The sequence below is a fragment of the Tachypleus tridentatus genome, chromosome 1 (genome assembly GCF_004210375.1).
Source record: "Tachypleus tridentatus isolate NWPU-2018 chromosome 1, ASM421037v1, whole genome shotgun sequence".
In the NCBI taxonomy this organism is placed as follows: domain Eukaryota; kingdom Metazoa; phylum Arthropoda; class Merostomata; order Xiphosura; family Limulidae; genus Tachypleus; species Tachypleus tridentatus.
The window spans coordinates 136,457,821-136,475,758 of NC_134825.1; the positions used below are offsets into that span (position 1 = coordinate 136,457,821).

General features: G+C 36.1%; 1 protein-coding gene across 3 annotated transcripts in view; it reads right to left on the reverse strand.

Moving 5' to 3' along the window:
* Positions 1 to 17,938, reverse strand: part of LOC143225090 (lys-63-specific deubiquitinase BRCC36-like) — a 77,065-nt gene that overhangs the window by 41,908 nt on the left and 17,219 nt on the right. For all 3 annotated transcript variants that reach the window (XM_076453856.1, XM_076453845.1, XM_076453867.1), the window contains exon 3: positions 8,050 to 8,136. In XM_076453856.1, the coding sequence (XP_076309971.1) occupies positions 8,050 to 8,136 (87 nt within the window). The remainder of the gene's footprint in view (positions 1 to 8,049; positions 8,137 to 17,938) is intronic.

A 17,938-nucleotide genomic window follows, 5' to 3' on the forward strand; every position in this document is an offset into this window, starting at 1 on the left:
AAGGCCAAGGGTCTGGCAGAGCCATAGAACATTGATCCATAGTCGAATTTCGGTCGAATAAGAGCATAATATATCTTTAACATAGAACATTGACCCGTTCCCCCAACTGGTGAAAGAGAGAACACAGAGAATGTTGAGTGCTCTTGTGCATTTGACCTGTAGCTGCTTTAAGTGTGGTATAAAGATCAGCTTACGGTCAAAGATAAGCCTCAAGAACCAGAGACCACTGGCAGCAAAACTTCACCGATATGGAGTTCAGGATCAGGGTGAATACCCCATTGGCAGTAAAAGTGCATGCAAACGGTTTTAGGGAGAGAGAAATTAAAGCCGTTCACCATGGTCCACTTCAGTACACGACTGAGAACAGTTTGTAGAGCCCGTCTGCAACAGTGAGAATAAGTTGTTCAGTGATGGCATTAATCTTTATATTGAAAAGTATGACACTTCCTGAGGGATTCCAAGTTCCTGTAGAAAAGAACTGGAAAGTGTTGAATACACACGAACTTGGAATCTCCTGTCTGTTAAAAATTTTTTTAATAAACATGGGTAAATGGCCACATAACCCATATATATGGAGGTCTCCCAAAATGCTATACCTCATTGTTGTATCATAAGCCTTCTCAATGTCAAAGAATATTGATACAAGAATTGAATTAGGTTGTCCATGGTGGAATACTGTCATCAGAACCCACACTGGGTGGGCAAGAGGAGGTTGTTTGATTTGAGAAACCAAACAAGATGAGCATTAACCATCCTCTCTAATGTCTTACAGAGACAGCTCGTCAAAGCAATTGGACGGTAGTTTGAAGGAATCTTGGGATCTTTCCGAGGCTTAGAGAAAGGTAAGATAATAGCCTGGTGCCAGGAATTAGGAAAAACATTCTCCTGCCAGATTCGGTTAAAAAAAATTAGAAGAATATCAAGAAAAGCAGGAGATAGATAGCACAGCATGTCACATTGAACATCATCTGGTCCAAAAGATGTACTGCCAAACCGATAAAGGCCATTTTCAGTTCCACCAGTGTAAACGGATGATTATAGTCTAAGAGACACTCCGTTCGAAAGGAAAGAGGTGAATGCTCTGCTCGATTCTTGATGGCCAAGAAGGTGGAGGAACAAGCAGAAGTGCTAGATGCCCGACAAAAGCTTTCACCTAGAGTATCGGCAATACTCTGGACATCAGCTACCTCTTCACCATCAGAGAGTAGGATAGAATTGTAGTGCCCACTGATATTTTGAACCCTGTCCCATATGACCTTGAAACTAGGTCTGCTGGAAAGTGATGCAGTTTGAAAGTGTGGGATATCTACGGAAAGTACTGAGCCTTCTGTGCCATGTAGCAGGCAGGATTCCACCACAGAAAACGTGTCAAGGTTTTAAGAATACATTGAGCAGTTCCTTGTATAATACACTCAGCTTCTGCTGCCACACAGTCAACTATTGATGACTGACAGATGACGGCAGGATCAAGTTCTGCAAGAGCAGTGAGCATGGACCAGTCTGCCTGATCCAGCTTCCACCGGGCATGTGGGCAGGGTGGCATTGACCACAGCCAGTCTCTCTCAAAAGTATTGGAAAATGATCACTTCCTAGTGGATTATTGTTAACCCTCCATGAAAAATGGAAGAATAATGAAGGGGAGCAAACCGACAGATCAATAGCGGTAAAGGACTGACTAGGTGTGTGAAAATAAATGGAAAAACCAGTATTGAAAAGAGAAAGATTGTGATCAGAGAGCATACTCTCTACAGAGAGACACCTCCTGTCAACAACAGCACTTCCCCAGAGTGGATAATGTCCATTAAAATCCCCCAGGATAAGAAAGGGAGATGGCAACTATTCAACGAGAGCATAAAGGTCTGATTGATCATGTCTCTCCAGGGGACAGGTAGAGAAAACAAACAGTGATGTTATGACTCAAGGAAACATGGATGGCTACGGCCTCCAAAGTGTGTTGTGTCACAAAGACAGGGTAAGCACATGCTGATCAACCAACAGTTCCATCCCTCCATGTACTCCCCATCACATAGCCTGTCATTTATGTATGGAGAAAACTGCCAAAAGGTGACTGTATCAGCAGATTTCAGAAACGCTTCTTTAAGGAAAGACATACAGGATGGTAGAAAGTAATCAGTGTTTTGATGTCATCCAGATTAGAACATAACCTCGACAGTTTCATTTTATCAAGGTGGCCATTTTTAATGACATGTAGGCGAAGTGGCTGGAGAACCCTTCTGTTTATGATCATGTCTTTTTTCCTTACTGTCCTTATTCATGGGAGGTCTATCGACCTCCGTGGATCCTGCCCTGGGTTGATTGGGCAGGTCTTTGTTGTTGGAAGGAGATTCCAGTGACTGAGGACGTAAACGAATGACTGTTTTGCATCTTGGTGTGGGATAAAAAGATGTATCTGGAGAAATGCCTGTATTTGAAACTGAAGGATGTGGATCTTGGGGTTTGTTGGAATGTATGAGAGGAACAGAGATGGGTGTAGAAGTTGATTCATCAACTTTTTAACCATGGAGGTCAAAGGGCTTTTCATTTGTTTTGAGAACAATTCTCTTGGAGTCACAAAGAGATCTGTCTGCACTCCCACTGTAGTTGTGGAACAAAGTGCAGCAGCATATGTCTGTGATGAAGTGGTGGACAGCAATTTCCAAACTTTAGGTTAACTAATGTCATGAGTTGTTTTCAAATGCTGCACCTCTTTTTCCTCCAACCATTTAGGGCAAGAACGAAAGTAGAAAGGATGAGAACCATTGTAGTTAACACAATGTGGGTCCATGTCACACTCATAAGCATTGTAGTCCTTGTCACCACAACGAGCACATGTCAGGGAATCATGACATGACGTCTTTGAGTGGCCGAACCTCTGACATTGCAAACATTGGAGAGGGTTTGGAATGTACGGCTGTACCCTGCAATTTAGATAACCTGCCTTGATGGTGGCAGGTGCATGTGGTGATGTAAATTTCAAAACAAGGATATCTGTCGGCAGTGTAACTCCATCTTTGCGAGTGGAGATGTGCCTCACTGCAGAAACACCTTGAGTGGAGAGACCAGTGAGAATCTCTGACTTGGGGACATTCTTCAAGTCCCTCTCAACAATAATTCCTCGTGATGAATTAAAGGTAGCATGAGGGTAACCTTAATCGGTACATTCCCAATTGCCTTTGAATTCAAGAGGAGTTCACTGTGTTGAGATGTGGATGTTTCAACCAATATATCTCCAGATTGAAGCTTCTTTACTGACTTTGGAGAGCCAGCAAATCCTTCCAGTCTCTTCTGAATAAAAAAAAAGAGGGGCATTTGCCATTAAGGTTTCTCTGAAAGAGAATGTAGGATGAGAAAATGAGGTACAACTTGTGGTACAGATGTTGAAGATTGCTGATCAGATATGGTCATTTACCTGTTGACTGTTTATTCACTATTTTATTTAAATTTTTATTAGGAGGATTCAAAGGAAAAAAAAAAAAAAGTTCGATGCTCACTGACCCCACCCACCATAAAGCCCTACAAGGGGAGGCACTACAATGTCAAGCAAGGACAATGCAGCAATCCCAGGGTTTTGTGAGCACTATACCCAAACACCAGCATCAGACACAATGTCTGCAACACCCATTGAGAACTTCCAACACTGGTACTTGGAAGACTCTAGCCCAAGTGGACCAGCCGATTGACCCAAGGGGGGCCAACCAAAGGCCACCCATCTACATGAATTCAAGGCCAAAAGTGGTGAGTTAGGTTTGGACCCCTCAACCACCATGATCTTCTCCTCCCCTTCATGGGTTGCCATGCACGGCAAACACGTGGGTGGATGTTTAGATCCCAGAGTAGGTTACCTGAAAAAACAGAACCTTCCCTGGGAGGTCCCCTCACCACTTACAGGAATCCACACCTAGGGGTGTTAAAAAGATAAAAAAGCTTAGTATTGTGATTTTTAAAATTTAATTACATGTGCATTAAAAATGATTGGAAATAAAAACTAGTTATCCCTATGTTGTCTGACATTCAAAACAACAAATAATTTTTGGTGAAACCTTTAATTTTGAGTCCAAATCAGTGTCCTCAAATAGTTGCTTCAGCTTTTATACATAGCAAACATCAAGGCAAACAAACTTTTAGCATTTGTAACCCTTAAAAGGCAGCTATCATCAATTGATGCTACTACCTACAACATTCCTGCTGTTTGAGGGTTAAGGATACTCTTACATTTTTGACAATGTTTATTTGTCAGCAATAATTGCAAAAATAGCAAGTATTATGACAAACACATAATTACCAATTACATGGATACTCTAAGTTCCATGTCCTAAAAGGATTGCAGTATTTCAAAAGTCTAGATGTATCTTATTTAGGGTGATATTGTATTATGTTTAGGAGTGTTTATGTTCAGAAAATTACAACAGATATAGAATTTAGAATCTACAAAATGTAATGAATTTTATTTAAATAAATTCATTTAACCCTATCACAGTGAAATTGTGTATTTTATACAACCTTGTAACTACCATGTAACTATGGTGGTCTTTATAGTACAACTCAATGTATTTAATATATCTTTACAATATTTGGCAAACTGTCAGGAAATATCAAAAAGTCTTTTGCACATAAAAACGAATTGAGATATTTAATTAAGTATTTTTACTAAAACTTTGTTTGCAATTATATAGTGTCAGAGTGTTAACTGTTCCATGTGCAAACTGATTTTCTTGTTAAGATTAAAAATTATTTTACTCTTATAAATTTTCAAATATCAATCATGTACTTCATAAAATCTCCTAAATAAATATTGATTGTTTTTTGTTGTTTTTTTTCAGAAACTTTATATTCTATCTCTTCTTTTCTATATTATGACTCCATACAGGGTTGGCCAATTTGATCAACCTTGTAATCATCATAAATAAAATAAGTAATTCTAATCTTTTTATTCTAAATTACCCTCTTTTTTTCTTTCTGAAAGGACTGCATATTGTAATAGGAAACCACAATTTTGTATCCTAACTATAAATCTTGTAACAGCATACATTTATTTGTACTTAATTTTGTGTTATTTCCTTTTAAATCATGTCTTGCTAAAAATTCTGCCACACAAACTGTAAATCAATTGTAAACTTCTAACTTTTATTACCATATCAAATTACATAATACATGACTACTTGTCAGCATATGATACAAATCTTTGTTATCATTTTTATATAATCTAACCTTATCTAATCAATACATTCCTAATTTTACACTTAAGTTACTTTTATAATAAAAAATAATGAATACTCATGAAAAACAAAAAATATATAGTTGTTATTTGTATTTTTTTTCCATTCGAATGATAATGAAACTTAACCCTACTTTTCATAGTAATGGTACTACTGTAATAAGTAATTTTATTAAATTAAATGATGCACCTAAGAACATAGAATAAAAAAATGTAAAAACTAGACAATGTCCTACAGTTATAATAAATTTTATGGCTTTCTGTGTGATAAGAACCATTATATAATTCAGCTAAGTTCATTAATATGTTTTCCATGGGAATAAAATTTGAACTGGAAGCAAAATAAACAACTTTCTGTATGGAAAACAAGGTCATAGAATAATAATTTGACAGATTAAAACTTTGGCTTTCTACTGATTATAAATAATATAGTATTAAATGTAAAAGACAATTATTGGCAATTTGTGAAAGAGAGGATTTGGCAAGCAGATGGGGAAGGAGAAGTCTAGTTTTCTAGTTTATGACCCTGTAACCAAATACAATTGAAGACTATGAAAATTATTCTCTGCTTAAGTAATAAATATATTATAATGAGTAATTTAAATTCTGCACTTCTCAGAATAAAAAAAAAAAGACAAAGAGCAAAAGTCACAGTTCTCATACTAGAAGAGGTTGAAGATTTATGAAATTCATTAAGAAATTAAAAACTTGAAACTTAACCTGTTGACTGCCAAGTATTTCAGCTGCCACAGCAACTCCGAACCAAGTTCAAAATACATCTCTAATGCTTCTTCATTTTGTAACTTTATTTCGTGATGCCATTTTGGATCGAAAGTGAAACAATTTGTAAGTAGGTCAAATGCATGTATGATGCTGACATCTAGCGTTGAAGTTAGGTATTATTGAGAAAGAAATTAACTCGTCCGTGGTACTGTGTTACCGATCGACTTGGACGATTTATCTCGTCTATGGCACTGAACAGGTTAATCTATTAACTTTGCTTTGATGTTAAGTTTATTCATACACTGATAATAAACAGGTTTAAATTTTGAATGTAACAATAAAAGGTTGTGAGATGCACACTTTGACCAAACTAATGCAAAAAGTTTAACCTCTTAAGTTTAATGCTCATTACTGTTTGATAAATTGAATGTACATCTTATGCACCACAATGTTTCTATGTTCTTTTTTTTTTTTTTGCAAAATTATGACATTCCAGCCAATTATTCTAACAAAGTAATAACATAAGGTAACAGTAAAGGAAACATAAACATCACTTATAAAAATAATAGCAAACACAAGTCTCAGAACACCAAGAATTTTCCATCATCCTATGTGTATTGATTACAAGTTTTGAGAAAAACAACCAACTGAAGAAGCTTGGCAATTAATTTTGTTGAACTCTAATTGCTGCTGGTAAATTTTTATTATTTTATTCTATATTACTCTTACTGAAAAGTGTAAAATAATGTGATAAAGGAATCACTGTGACCAATCTTTCAGAAAATCTTGACTATTTAAATATCAAATACTTTAATGTTTAGATGATATCTTAATTAAGTTTAAAATGTATGAAGAAAAGAACTGGTAGAACTCTTCTTCTGCAACAATAAACTTTATAAAGTTGTTTATATTTTGATTTGAGGCAGATGAGTGAATCTAAAAAATAAACTTTGAATGACACTTCTCTGTAAATTACTGTATAAGATTATGATATCTCTGAAATTAAGTTAGAAGCACAGAAATAGTTTTTGTAGCAAAGTTTCTTACTGGCTAAAGCTGTGAAGCTGAGGATTGACTCACCTCATTACAAAATGTGTGCTGCCAGCTTGAACTCTTCTAATTTATTTTGTGCATGTGTGTGAAAGGTTACAATTAATTTGGTTCTGATGCTTTGAGTGATGGTGAAGTACTATTGATGAGTTGAATAATCTAGTGTTCTTTGTTTTTGTGAAATAGATTCATTGGTGGAAATTTTTAACTTATAGTTATAGTTAAAGCCATGAATTTATACTAGAGTTTTTAAATAAACACTGTACTTGGTGCACTATCTGCACTGTTTGCAACTGTAATCTTATTGTGACTTCATCTGAGAGTCAAGATATCTTTACTTATTGAAATGAGAGATGGTGTAGCAAACTAAATTTAACATCATTAAAAATTATGTTACTTCTTAGAAATCATACAATTATTTATTGAAATTTACATTTACCAGGTGCCTGTTGCTGGGCCATTATTTGGCCTAAAACAGCAAATTCTCACAGCAAATAAAAGTGTTCCACAAAGGTGTGAAAGTGAACCATGCAAATGAAGTCGAACTTGAAATGAAGTCTATTGTTTGTCAAATCAAAAATAAAAAGGTGGTATATTTCTCACAGATGGTATGCAAATATAAGAGTTCCACAAAGGTGTGAAAGTGAACCATGCAAATGAAGTCTATTGTTTGTCATTATTTATCAAAAATACATTAAAGGTAAATTAATTGGTATGTGCTATATATTCATTTACTGAAGTGCTGATTTCCTTTAGTTATTTAATACTGATGGGTTTAATTATTTTGTTAATGTGCAAGCAGAAATATGTTAACATATTCTTGTTTAATAGCAACATTTCATTTTTAATGTTGATAAGTTAACTCAAACATTTACTATAATTGCATTAATTAAAAAAACAGTTTTCCAGGAGCAACTCTGACCAAATTCAACTCATTTAATTGATAAAGGCATGCTTCTACATGGTTCACAGAACACACCAACCTGTGAATAAACAAACACATTTAACAAATTAATTAGTGATGATCTGCATACATTTTTTGTCTTTCTATTCATACTTACCAACATGGGATGGCCATACTGTAATGTGTGGATGTGAATGGTACCACCCCAAGACACGAACTGGCCTTCCACAGGTACGGGCTAGTCTGTTCTTAAAAGTTATGAAATAATACAAATCTTTATACAATATACAAAATTATCATGTAAATATGTCTTTGAGTACAAATGTTATAGTGACATAGGCTATTAATTCTCACTATGAGTTAAAAAACTGCATAACATAAATTACAGAAACAACTGTCATTTTGAAACACATGTACAACAAAATTTACTAAACTTGTTGGAAAACTAAGAGCTATATTAAGAGTCACCTGACTTTGCATCATCCATGTAAATGGGAATAGAAGGATGGTTCGAAAGAAGTTCAACAAATAACTGATGGTACTTCCAAATGGAAGTATCTGCTTTTCTCAGATGACTTAAAGATAGGTCACATATGGGAACTGTAAAAAGCCATGGTGGGATTGGATGGCCAGTAGATACAGCAATGTTATCCAAGGACAGACTCAACTCATCCAACTGTGCCTGGATACGAAGGCCAAAAGGAACAATGGCAAATTGTCTGTTCTGAAAAAGCATAGCCCACCAGGGAAGGGAAACACAACCCCAAGTGGAATGCTTTGGTAAGGAACAAAGTTTTGAAGCATATAATAAAAACAGTTGCAAATGGCAGAGGTGAAGAGGAGGTTCACGAGAGTCTGTGTATATCAATGTACACTCTGGACTGTAGAAGTGCAGAAAGCCCTCATGCACAGCCTGAGCCCCAGATGGCAAACAGGGTCCAGCATCTTCAAGGCCAAGGTCCAGAGAGAGCCATAGACCAAAGACCCATAGTCCAGTTTCAACTGAATGAGAGTACGATATATCTTTAGCATATCACATCAATCTGCTCCTCAAGAGGTGGAAGAGAGGACACGGAGGAGGTTCAGTGCCCTTGTACGCTTGATTTGTAGTTGCTTGATGTGAAGCATAAAGGTCAGCTTAGAGTCAACTATAAGCCCCAAGAATTTTCCCTCAAGGACCACGGGAAGCGCAACTGCACCAAGTTCAGGATTAGGGTGAATACCTACTTGGCAGCAAAATTGCATGCAAAAGGTTTTGGAGAGAGAAAAGTTAAAACCATTTGCTGTGGTCTACTTCAGTAAATGATTGAGAGCAGTCTGTAATTGCCACTGAATAAACCTCATGCTTGACGACTGACATGAAATGTGGAAATTTTTGACAGAGCCTGTTTGCAATAATAACAGGGAGTTGTCTAGTGATGGGATTAATCTTTATACTGAAAAGTGTGACACTCAAGATACAGCCATGAGGAACTTCAAGTTCCTGTAAAAAAGAATGGGAAAATGTCAAACTCACATGAACTTGGAATTTCCTGCTCATTAAAAAATGTTTAACAAAAATGGACAAATGGCCACACAATCCATATAAATGGAGGTATCACAAAATGCCATACCTCCACATAGTATCATAAGCTTTCTCTAGGTCAAAGAATACTGACACAAGATGTCACTTGATAAAGGCTTTACTGACCAATATTTCAAGTTGTATCATGTGACCCATGATAGAGTACTGTCTATGGAACCCACATTGGGTGTGCAAGAGGAGGTTGTTTGATTTGAGAAACAAAACAAGACAAGTATTAACCATCCTCTCTGAGGTCTTACAGAGACAGCTTGTACACAGCACACTTATTTTAAAATATGTTAAAATAAGGGAAATGTATATATAAATGTTCATTTGGCAGTTAATCACCACAGTTGTAATCAGAGCTTCAAATAATCATCTGTTTTCATTAAAGTCTGCATCCCACATGATAGCTTCAATTCAGAACTGTTGATTCTCGAGCAACAATGCCCACCTGATGATCCTCTTACTGATGATTTTGTACCTCTGGATGTATGCAAGTGGTGACAACACTGTGTAACACAAATTTTGTTTCTGGATAGTATGTGTTATTTCTTAATTGCTTATGTTGTAAAAGTACAGAAAATGGCCATTATTCCCTTCAAAGTATGCTTTTGTGACCTGGATAATGAAATTTAGAAATTAACCTATTTTCTGTGTAAAATGGGCAAATTTGCAGATTTTCTTTAAATAATGTTTGAATAAAACAACATATGAATCAAGATTTCCATGTATTTATACTAAAGTTATACAAAATTAAACAAAAATGTTTAGAAGTGAGTAGTTTTTCTGAGATTTGAGACTGTAATGCAAACCACTTTCACATATCAGCCCCCAAATATAGTCTCCCATGACTATTTTGTTATATGCTCCTTAGTAGTGGTGTTCAAAGTCCAGTATATCTTGGTGGAAGTGCTCACCTTGCTCCTCTGAGTATGCTCCCATGTTCTTGAATTTATCAAGATGAATGTCAAGGATACGGACTTTCAAGGACATCCTGCAGCCTATTTTGCCATAGCTCTTTACAAAAGCCTTAACCAGTTCCACATAATTTTTGATCTTTTGATTGTCCCCGAACCACTGCAACAAAGCTGCCCCTTTTTTTTTTTTCCTTCCTAGTGAGCTTCTTGGAGAATTATGTGCACTCCAGGATCTTCTTTATTTGTGGTCCAACAAAGACACCAGCTTTGACCTTTGCTTCAAACAGCTTAGGGAAGAGGTCTTTAAGGTACTTGAAGGCAGCAGACTCCTTATCAAACACTGTGACAAATTGTTTCATAAGACCCAATTTTATGTGCAATAGTGGGAACAACACCTTCTGGAGGTCCACCAATGGCTCACACTTGACATTGTGCTTCTCCACAGAGAACTCGGTCTGTTATGGCCAGTGCTTCCTGTTGTAGCACACTGTGGTGTCCCGTTGTCCCAAAAGCAAAGATATCATGGAAACTTGGTAAAGCCTCCTTGTATAGGTCTGTGTGTTCACTTAAGCAGCTAGAACTAAACTGAAGTGGTGAGTGGTGAGACCCTGTATATATATATATATATATATTTCTATAGAAAATTCAAGAAAATTCTCTATCAGCTACTCAACACTGAATCTACCTGAAATGTTCTGGAAAATGGGTAAATCTGAAAATTTCATTTCCCAGGTCACAAAAGCAAAGTTTGATGAGAAAAATAGGTCTTTTCCATTTACTTTAGGCATAAGCAATTGAGAAATAACACTTTCTTCTCAAGAAATAAGAGAAAGTAAAAATTTTGCTACATAATGTAATTTGTCTGGATGGTAAATGTCTTCTTGTAGAAGTAGTTCTGGAATTTTCAAATGGCAAATATAATGTTATTCTAAATTTTCAGAAGTTTTGTTGCTGATACACATGAAGGATCTGTTGTGCTGCTTGGTCATCAGAGTTGGAACTTTTCCTTTTCCATGGCTATCCATCAGTCATCCACCTTGTATTCAATAATGTCTGGCACATAATAGTTAATGTAGCACTTAGATGGTCTGATGGTAAGACTTGTTGCACTTACTCATCCAAACAGCTCTCTAAGAGTTTTCAGGTGCTCTATGCATCTGGCTATGTGGGTCAGAACATTGTTCACTTAATGCTCAATGTTGACAGTTTTGTACATCTTCCAGATCATGTGGTTGAATATCCTTGTTGAGTTCACTCACTCAAATGGTAACCTCTTGAACTGATAGCATCCATCTAATGTTACAAAGACTGTATTCTCTTTAGACTCTATCTCCATCTTAGCCTCTATTAAGGTTGATAGTAGAAAATAACTTGGCCTCATCTAGTTTCACCACAACAACCTCTGTATTACCCATTGGACAGAGTAAAAGTTCACCATGAAATTCAACTCTGAAAATCTATGCAAAAGTAGTGTGAGCTATCATTCTTCTTCATGATTGCAACTGGTGTACAGCAGACTGAATTCAAATACTTAATGATTCCAGCCTCTAGCACTGTCTTAACTTCTTACTTGCCAGTCAGTTCTTTACTGATGTTGATTTCTTTGTATCTATCATCTCTACCAAGTAGTCTTAGGTCTAAGAGACCTTCATCTTCTATGACAAAATCACTGTCTTCCAGTTCTGCATCAATGACAACCATACACAAAATGTTCATCTGTGCTTTAAAAGTAGAACTTATTAGGCATATTTACCTCTCAAATTACCTTAATGCATTGTTCTTCTTATCCACTTTATAGTCTATACTGCTGACCACTTAGCTTTCTTGCCATAGAAGTGCTCCTAGCTGCCTTGAGCTGCATACAAACTTTCTTGAGCAAGTTGATAGGTTTCCTACAGTTGTTTTCTGAGGTCTAACAATTACTGGTATATGTTCCACACCTCTGACTCATCTTCTGCACAGATACTCAAAGAGTGAAAATCCTGTAGTTGCTTCAGGGACGTCTCAGTAAGCAAATTATACTCCCTGAAAGTACCTGTTCCTGTCACGTGGTCTCTCTTGACACATCTTCCTTGACTATCTCTCTCAAAGTACCTCTACAGTTGTATGTGCTGGTAAATATCTGCCTACACATCTCTTGCATCATTTACAAGGTAAACTAAGTCCTTCCATTAGTCAAGACTTGTGTTTGAAAACCTGTTGTGTGGAACACTTCTAGGAAGGCTTCTGCTACTCTCTCCATCTCTATTTTTGGCAGCACCATGGCTTCTGAATAACATGTCACAGTCTGCACTTACCAATTGTCTTTGTCAGATTTGGTTTGTTTTGAATTTCACACAAAGCTACTCTAAGGCTATCTGCACTAGCCATCCCTAATTTAGCAGTGTAAGACTAGAGGGAAGGCAGCTAGTCATCTCCACCCACCCAAACTCTTGGGCTACTCTTTTACCAATGAATACTGAGATTGACCATCACATTATAATGTCCCCATGGCAAAAGGGGTGAACACGGTTGGTGTGACGGTGATTCAAACCCACTATCCTCTGATTATGAGTCGAGTGCCTTAACCACCTGGCCATGTTGGGCCTCCTTGTCAGATGCAAGTGCTATTTGTCCAATCAAGTCCACAGCTACTCTGCTAAACAGCTGTTACATGAAAAGCATCTCATCCAGTGGCACTTTGGCTACTTTCTTTCTTGGTATTGTCTTTTGGTAGATGTCACATGACCTGCAGAGCCTGGTCATATTTCCAATAATACTTACCCAATGGAAATTGCTGGTGATTCTGTCTGCCATCATTCTTTGATCCTAGCTACAATTGACTCATAAGCCAGCTTCATATTTGACTCCAATACTCTGTTGATACTATGATCTGTTTAACTTACCCAGTTGAACTTTGTTGACAAGTCTGGTACATTGTTCTCTTCTAGTTCTCTGAGTTCCTTTCCCCTTTGTTTTTGTGGGTACTTTCCCAAAGCTTCTGTGATAAAAGGTCTTTCTTCTGTGTTTCCTTCAGTTCCCACAGACCTATATTCATCATGTCTTCTTTCAAGACCTGCAGATACTCAATGTCTTGTTTGATTTTCTTTTTTTGAGCTTCTGTGGTGACTGCAAATGCCTCGTAAGTTCTTACTCTGTCTCATTCTTCCAAACCTCTACTGCTTGGTATGTTATCAATCACCAACTCATAGATTGCAGACTTCAAACACATGGATTAAAAGTCTCTACTGTAGTACAGAGTATCTATATTTGTTCTTGCTATGCCAAACATTTTCACTGTTCCACTAATAAACACACACAAATGTATTCTGCCCATCATCTGTTCATCAGATACCCAGTGTTTGTTAAGACTTTCACCTGCTTGTCTCTACTGATATGTTCTGGTTTGTGGACACATGTTTATAACATGCTCTGATCATCATTAGCACTGTCTAATCATAATAATAAGCACTTCCTTCTTGTGTTAAATTGGAAAGGTCTTTGCACTGTTTCTTCTGGCAGTAACATCCAAGGTAATAGACACTCTTTTCTTGTTTCCTAGCAGCACCATCTTTATAGGTAGTTACAGCTGCTTTATATTGAGATTTATGCAGTTGTTTGTTGGTGAAAGACTTAACACCCACTTACAATGTGCTTAATTTTATAACAAGCATAGCATCTCTTCCCCTATTTGTTTGTTGACTTCTCTCCCTTGGTAGCATCCTGCTTCTGGTCAGTCACCTCTGGGTTTGATTTTAATTTGTAATACTTGGACTTAGAAATTATACTCCCTTCATAGGTTTCAGTATACTGTTCTTCCAGATTTATCATCTTATCCATGTCTTGGGGTGCTCCCTCTTTTAGTGGCAGTGACTTCAGTGAATCATTCAATTGTGAACTGTTTAAGTACTAAGAGATCTGCCATTTTTTTCTATACTGTTTTCACACTTGGTAACATCAGTCCACCTTGTGAAGTATCTATCACCTTAGATGTGCCATAAACTGAAATACAGTTTCTCCAGTGTTAGGTTTAACTTCTCTAAATGTTTGATGAAAACCTTTATCAGTAAGTTCATAGAGTTTAAGTAAGGCCACTTTTACCTTGACATGGTCCATGGCATCTTCTTACATTATGCTTGCATACACTTTTAGTCCTTTTCTTGTGAAAATGGGGCTGAGACAGACTGTCCAGTCATCTCTGTCCCAATTCTGACTTTGGGTGAATCTTTCATAGCTCTCCAGTAAAGCAACCATGCTATCTTTCTAGTCACCAGATCGTAGGCTGGATTGGCTGGCCCTGATTCTATTTTCGTTCTTGAATCCTTCATCTATGTTTTGGGTGAGCTTGAGGATCTTAATTTCTGCTATTATTCTCTCTATTTCCAGTCCATCTTCTCTTTCCTTCTCCTTTTCTTCTTTCTCAATTCGTGCTATTATTTTCTCTACTTGCATTTCTCCTTTCCTCCTCTTTGTTCTCTTCTTATAACGTAGGTATCTTAAAAACACAAGTGTACACTATTTATGGTTAAACTCACAGACACACATGGTTTAGACCTATCTATTTGACTGTTTATCTTACTTGAACTATATTTCAAATAAGTATCATCCTCTCAATTTGTTCTTTCTCAATTTGTATTTTTATTTTCTCTTCCCTGTTAATGCTTTTCTCTCTAGGTCTTTTTGTTTAAGAAACTCTTGTAGATCATTATCTTTGAGCTCATATAGCTCATCCTTCTCTCTACATTTATGAACATCAGTCAACATGGTCTTAATCTTTACAGTATTTTTGCCACTATTACCACTGTGCATATATAGGCCTGCTTTGTCCACTTTTCTTCACACCTACTACCATTTACCACTGTAGAATCCTGACTGGCTTGCCAATGCCAGGTTTTCACATGTGTAGAACAGATTCTTTACACTAGATCTCTTCAACTTATTGACAATAAATTTAAACAATAAACAAACAACACACAGTCTACTAGTTTTAAAATAATATATACCAAATCAAATTAAATCGATATGTGAACAACCACAATTATATCTAGAACTTTAAACAATCTCTTTTCATCAAAGTCTACACAGACTCATTCATTTACTTTAGAACACAATTAACAAGGCAAATTATTCTTCTCTGCTTTGTTATTACAATACAATCTGTGATAAATTCACTTATGCTATGGTGTTGGTTACCAAATTGTATCCAGATCTTTAAATAATAATTGTTTCATCAAAAGTTCACAGATGTGTTCAATTACTTTAAAACACAATTGATGAGTCAGATTAGTCTTCTTTACCTTGTTGTTACAATACTGAACACTATTTATTGTTAAACTCACAAACACACACAGCTTATACCTATTTTTCTCACTAACTGTCTGTCTTACTTGAACAATATTTCACAGAGACCTAGAATGTTCTCTACACTACATGATAATATGATGATAATATACAACTGAAACAATGAGAAAAACAACAAGCACCAATTCAGAACAATGTATGATTCATACACAGTCCCACAAGTTATTACCTCTAAAAATCTAACATTACTTAAATGGGATTAGCCAAGTATATTTAATAAACTCTTTAAACAGAATAAAAGTATGGAACTGAAGACTAGTAAGGAAAACGTTGAAGAGCATCTGTCAAAAACACATGGTGATGTGAATAGGGTTGTTCAGCTTGAGTACATGCCAAGGTTAAGATGATCAAGTAGCCTAGGGTAACAATTTGACATGGATAATATCAGTTTTAAAGTTGATTGGATTGTGAGAAAGAACAAAGAGAGAAGTACCCCTGGGGTTAATACAATTAACTATAGTATTCACAAAACATGTCTACATATACTAGCAATCTCGGCAAAATTGACTGATAAAGTATGAAAGAATGGCTGTGCATCTGGTGAGTGGTTTATAGTGAATGAGTTATAAATTCCCATAGAAGAAAACGAATGGAGGGTAAGATTTACTTCAATGTACTTGCTAATAGGCTCTCCACATTCCCTTTTGAATATGGCAACAACAACACATCACTGCAAAGGATAGGTTCCCAGGCTTTCCAAGGTATCTTAAGCATGTCAGCATGGTTTGGGAAGCAATCCTAAAAGTTAAATAGTGTAAGGATGATTTAAATGTAGTATGCTTAGATCTAGTGAATGTTTATGGGTCAGTATCCCATAGGATGACTGATTTAGTTCTGATACACCTTTGAGAACTTCATAAATTTAAAGAAATTGTGTCTCGGTATTATAAAAAATTCTTGATGAAATTTACCACTAGGCAGTTCACTACCACCTGATCTATTAAAAAGTAAGTATACCTATGGGATGTGTTATTTCACCAAATGGTGATTGAAGGAATAGACCAATGTATTTCAGATATCAATTGAGGTCAATCAAGAACTACTATCATGAAAAATATTCATAGATGATATCACTATTGTATTCCCATACTAGTTTAAATTCAGCTTGTAGATATAAGTAGGTTAATAACAGAATATAAATCAAAGTAAATACATATTATTATCACATATTATGGCTACTTTGTTGTTCTGGTAACTATTAACTGCTGTATAATTAAAAATAAACTTTATTATTTCAGTGTAAAAACAAAGTAGTGAAAATAAACTGATTCTTAAATGTTAGGCTTAACAGTAACAGTGTTAACAATAGGCTAATGGTATTTGGTATTGAGTATTTATTTTCAGGCTATAAGTATAAATACAACTGTTTGGACTAATCTAGAAATTAAGCATTCACAATCTGTTAGGTGTAATGGGTGTAATGAGTGGGTTTTACTTGGGAACTTGGGACTGGCATTTAGTTTTAAGGAAGCTAGTGATGAAGATGTGTAATTTTTATGTGTAGTTTGTAGGTTGGAGGAGGGGCTGGAGGATACTATAATTAAAGTGGAGGCAACAGATAAAGAGAACTATGGGAAATGGCAGTAGGATTTCAGAAATATCTTAAGTTTTTACATGCAAGGGGTACATTGGCTAACAATGACTTTCAGGAAGTTAAAAAGAGTACTATTAGAGCAAAAGGTAGTGAATTTAGTTACAACGAGTCTATTCTGTTAAGCAACAAATTTCAGCTCTTAGCTTCTGCTGATGAGGAACAACTGAAGGGAATGAAAATAAATGGGTGAGAGAAAAATGTTAATGATAAGAAGGTTGTAGGCAATTCTTTGATAAGACATGTTGATAGAATAGGATTGGGGGTAAATAGGGAGAAAAGAATCAGAATATGGTACCAAGGAGTACAGATAGAAGATATAAATTAGAAAGCAGGATATATAACCCTGGCTAGCAGAGATGCAGTTTTTGTGGTGCATGTAAGGGCTAATGATGTAGGGAAGGTATTTCAGGGGAGTTTATTAAAAAGTATAGAGGATTGATAAAGGCATTTAAAGGAAAAGAATATAGCTTAATTTTGTCAAGGATACTGCCCAGAAGTAATTGTGGAGATGATGTTATATGTAGGTCACTAAAGCTAAATGTTCAGCTGAGGATGAGCAGTTTGTCTAATTGGACTTGTGAAATCAGTTCAAAAGAAGAAGAGAGCTTTTTGGAATGATGGTTTACAT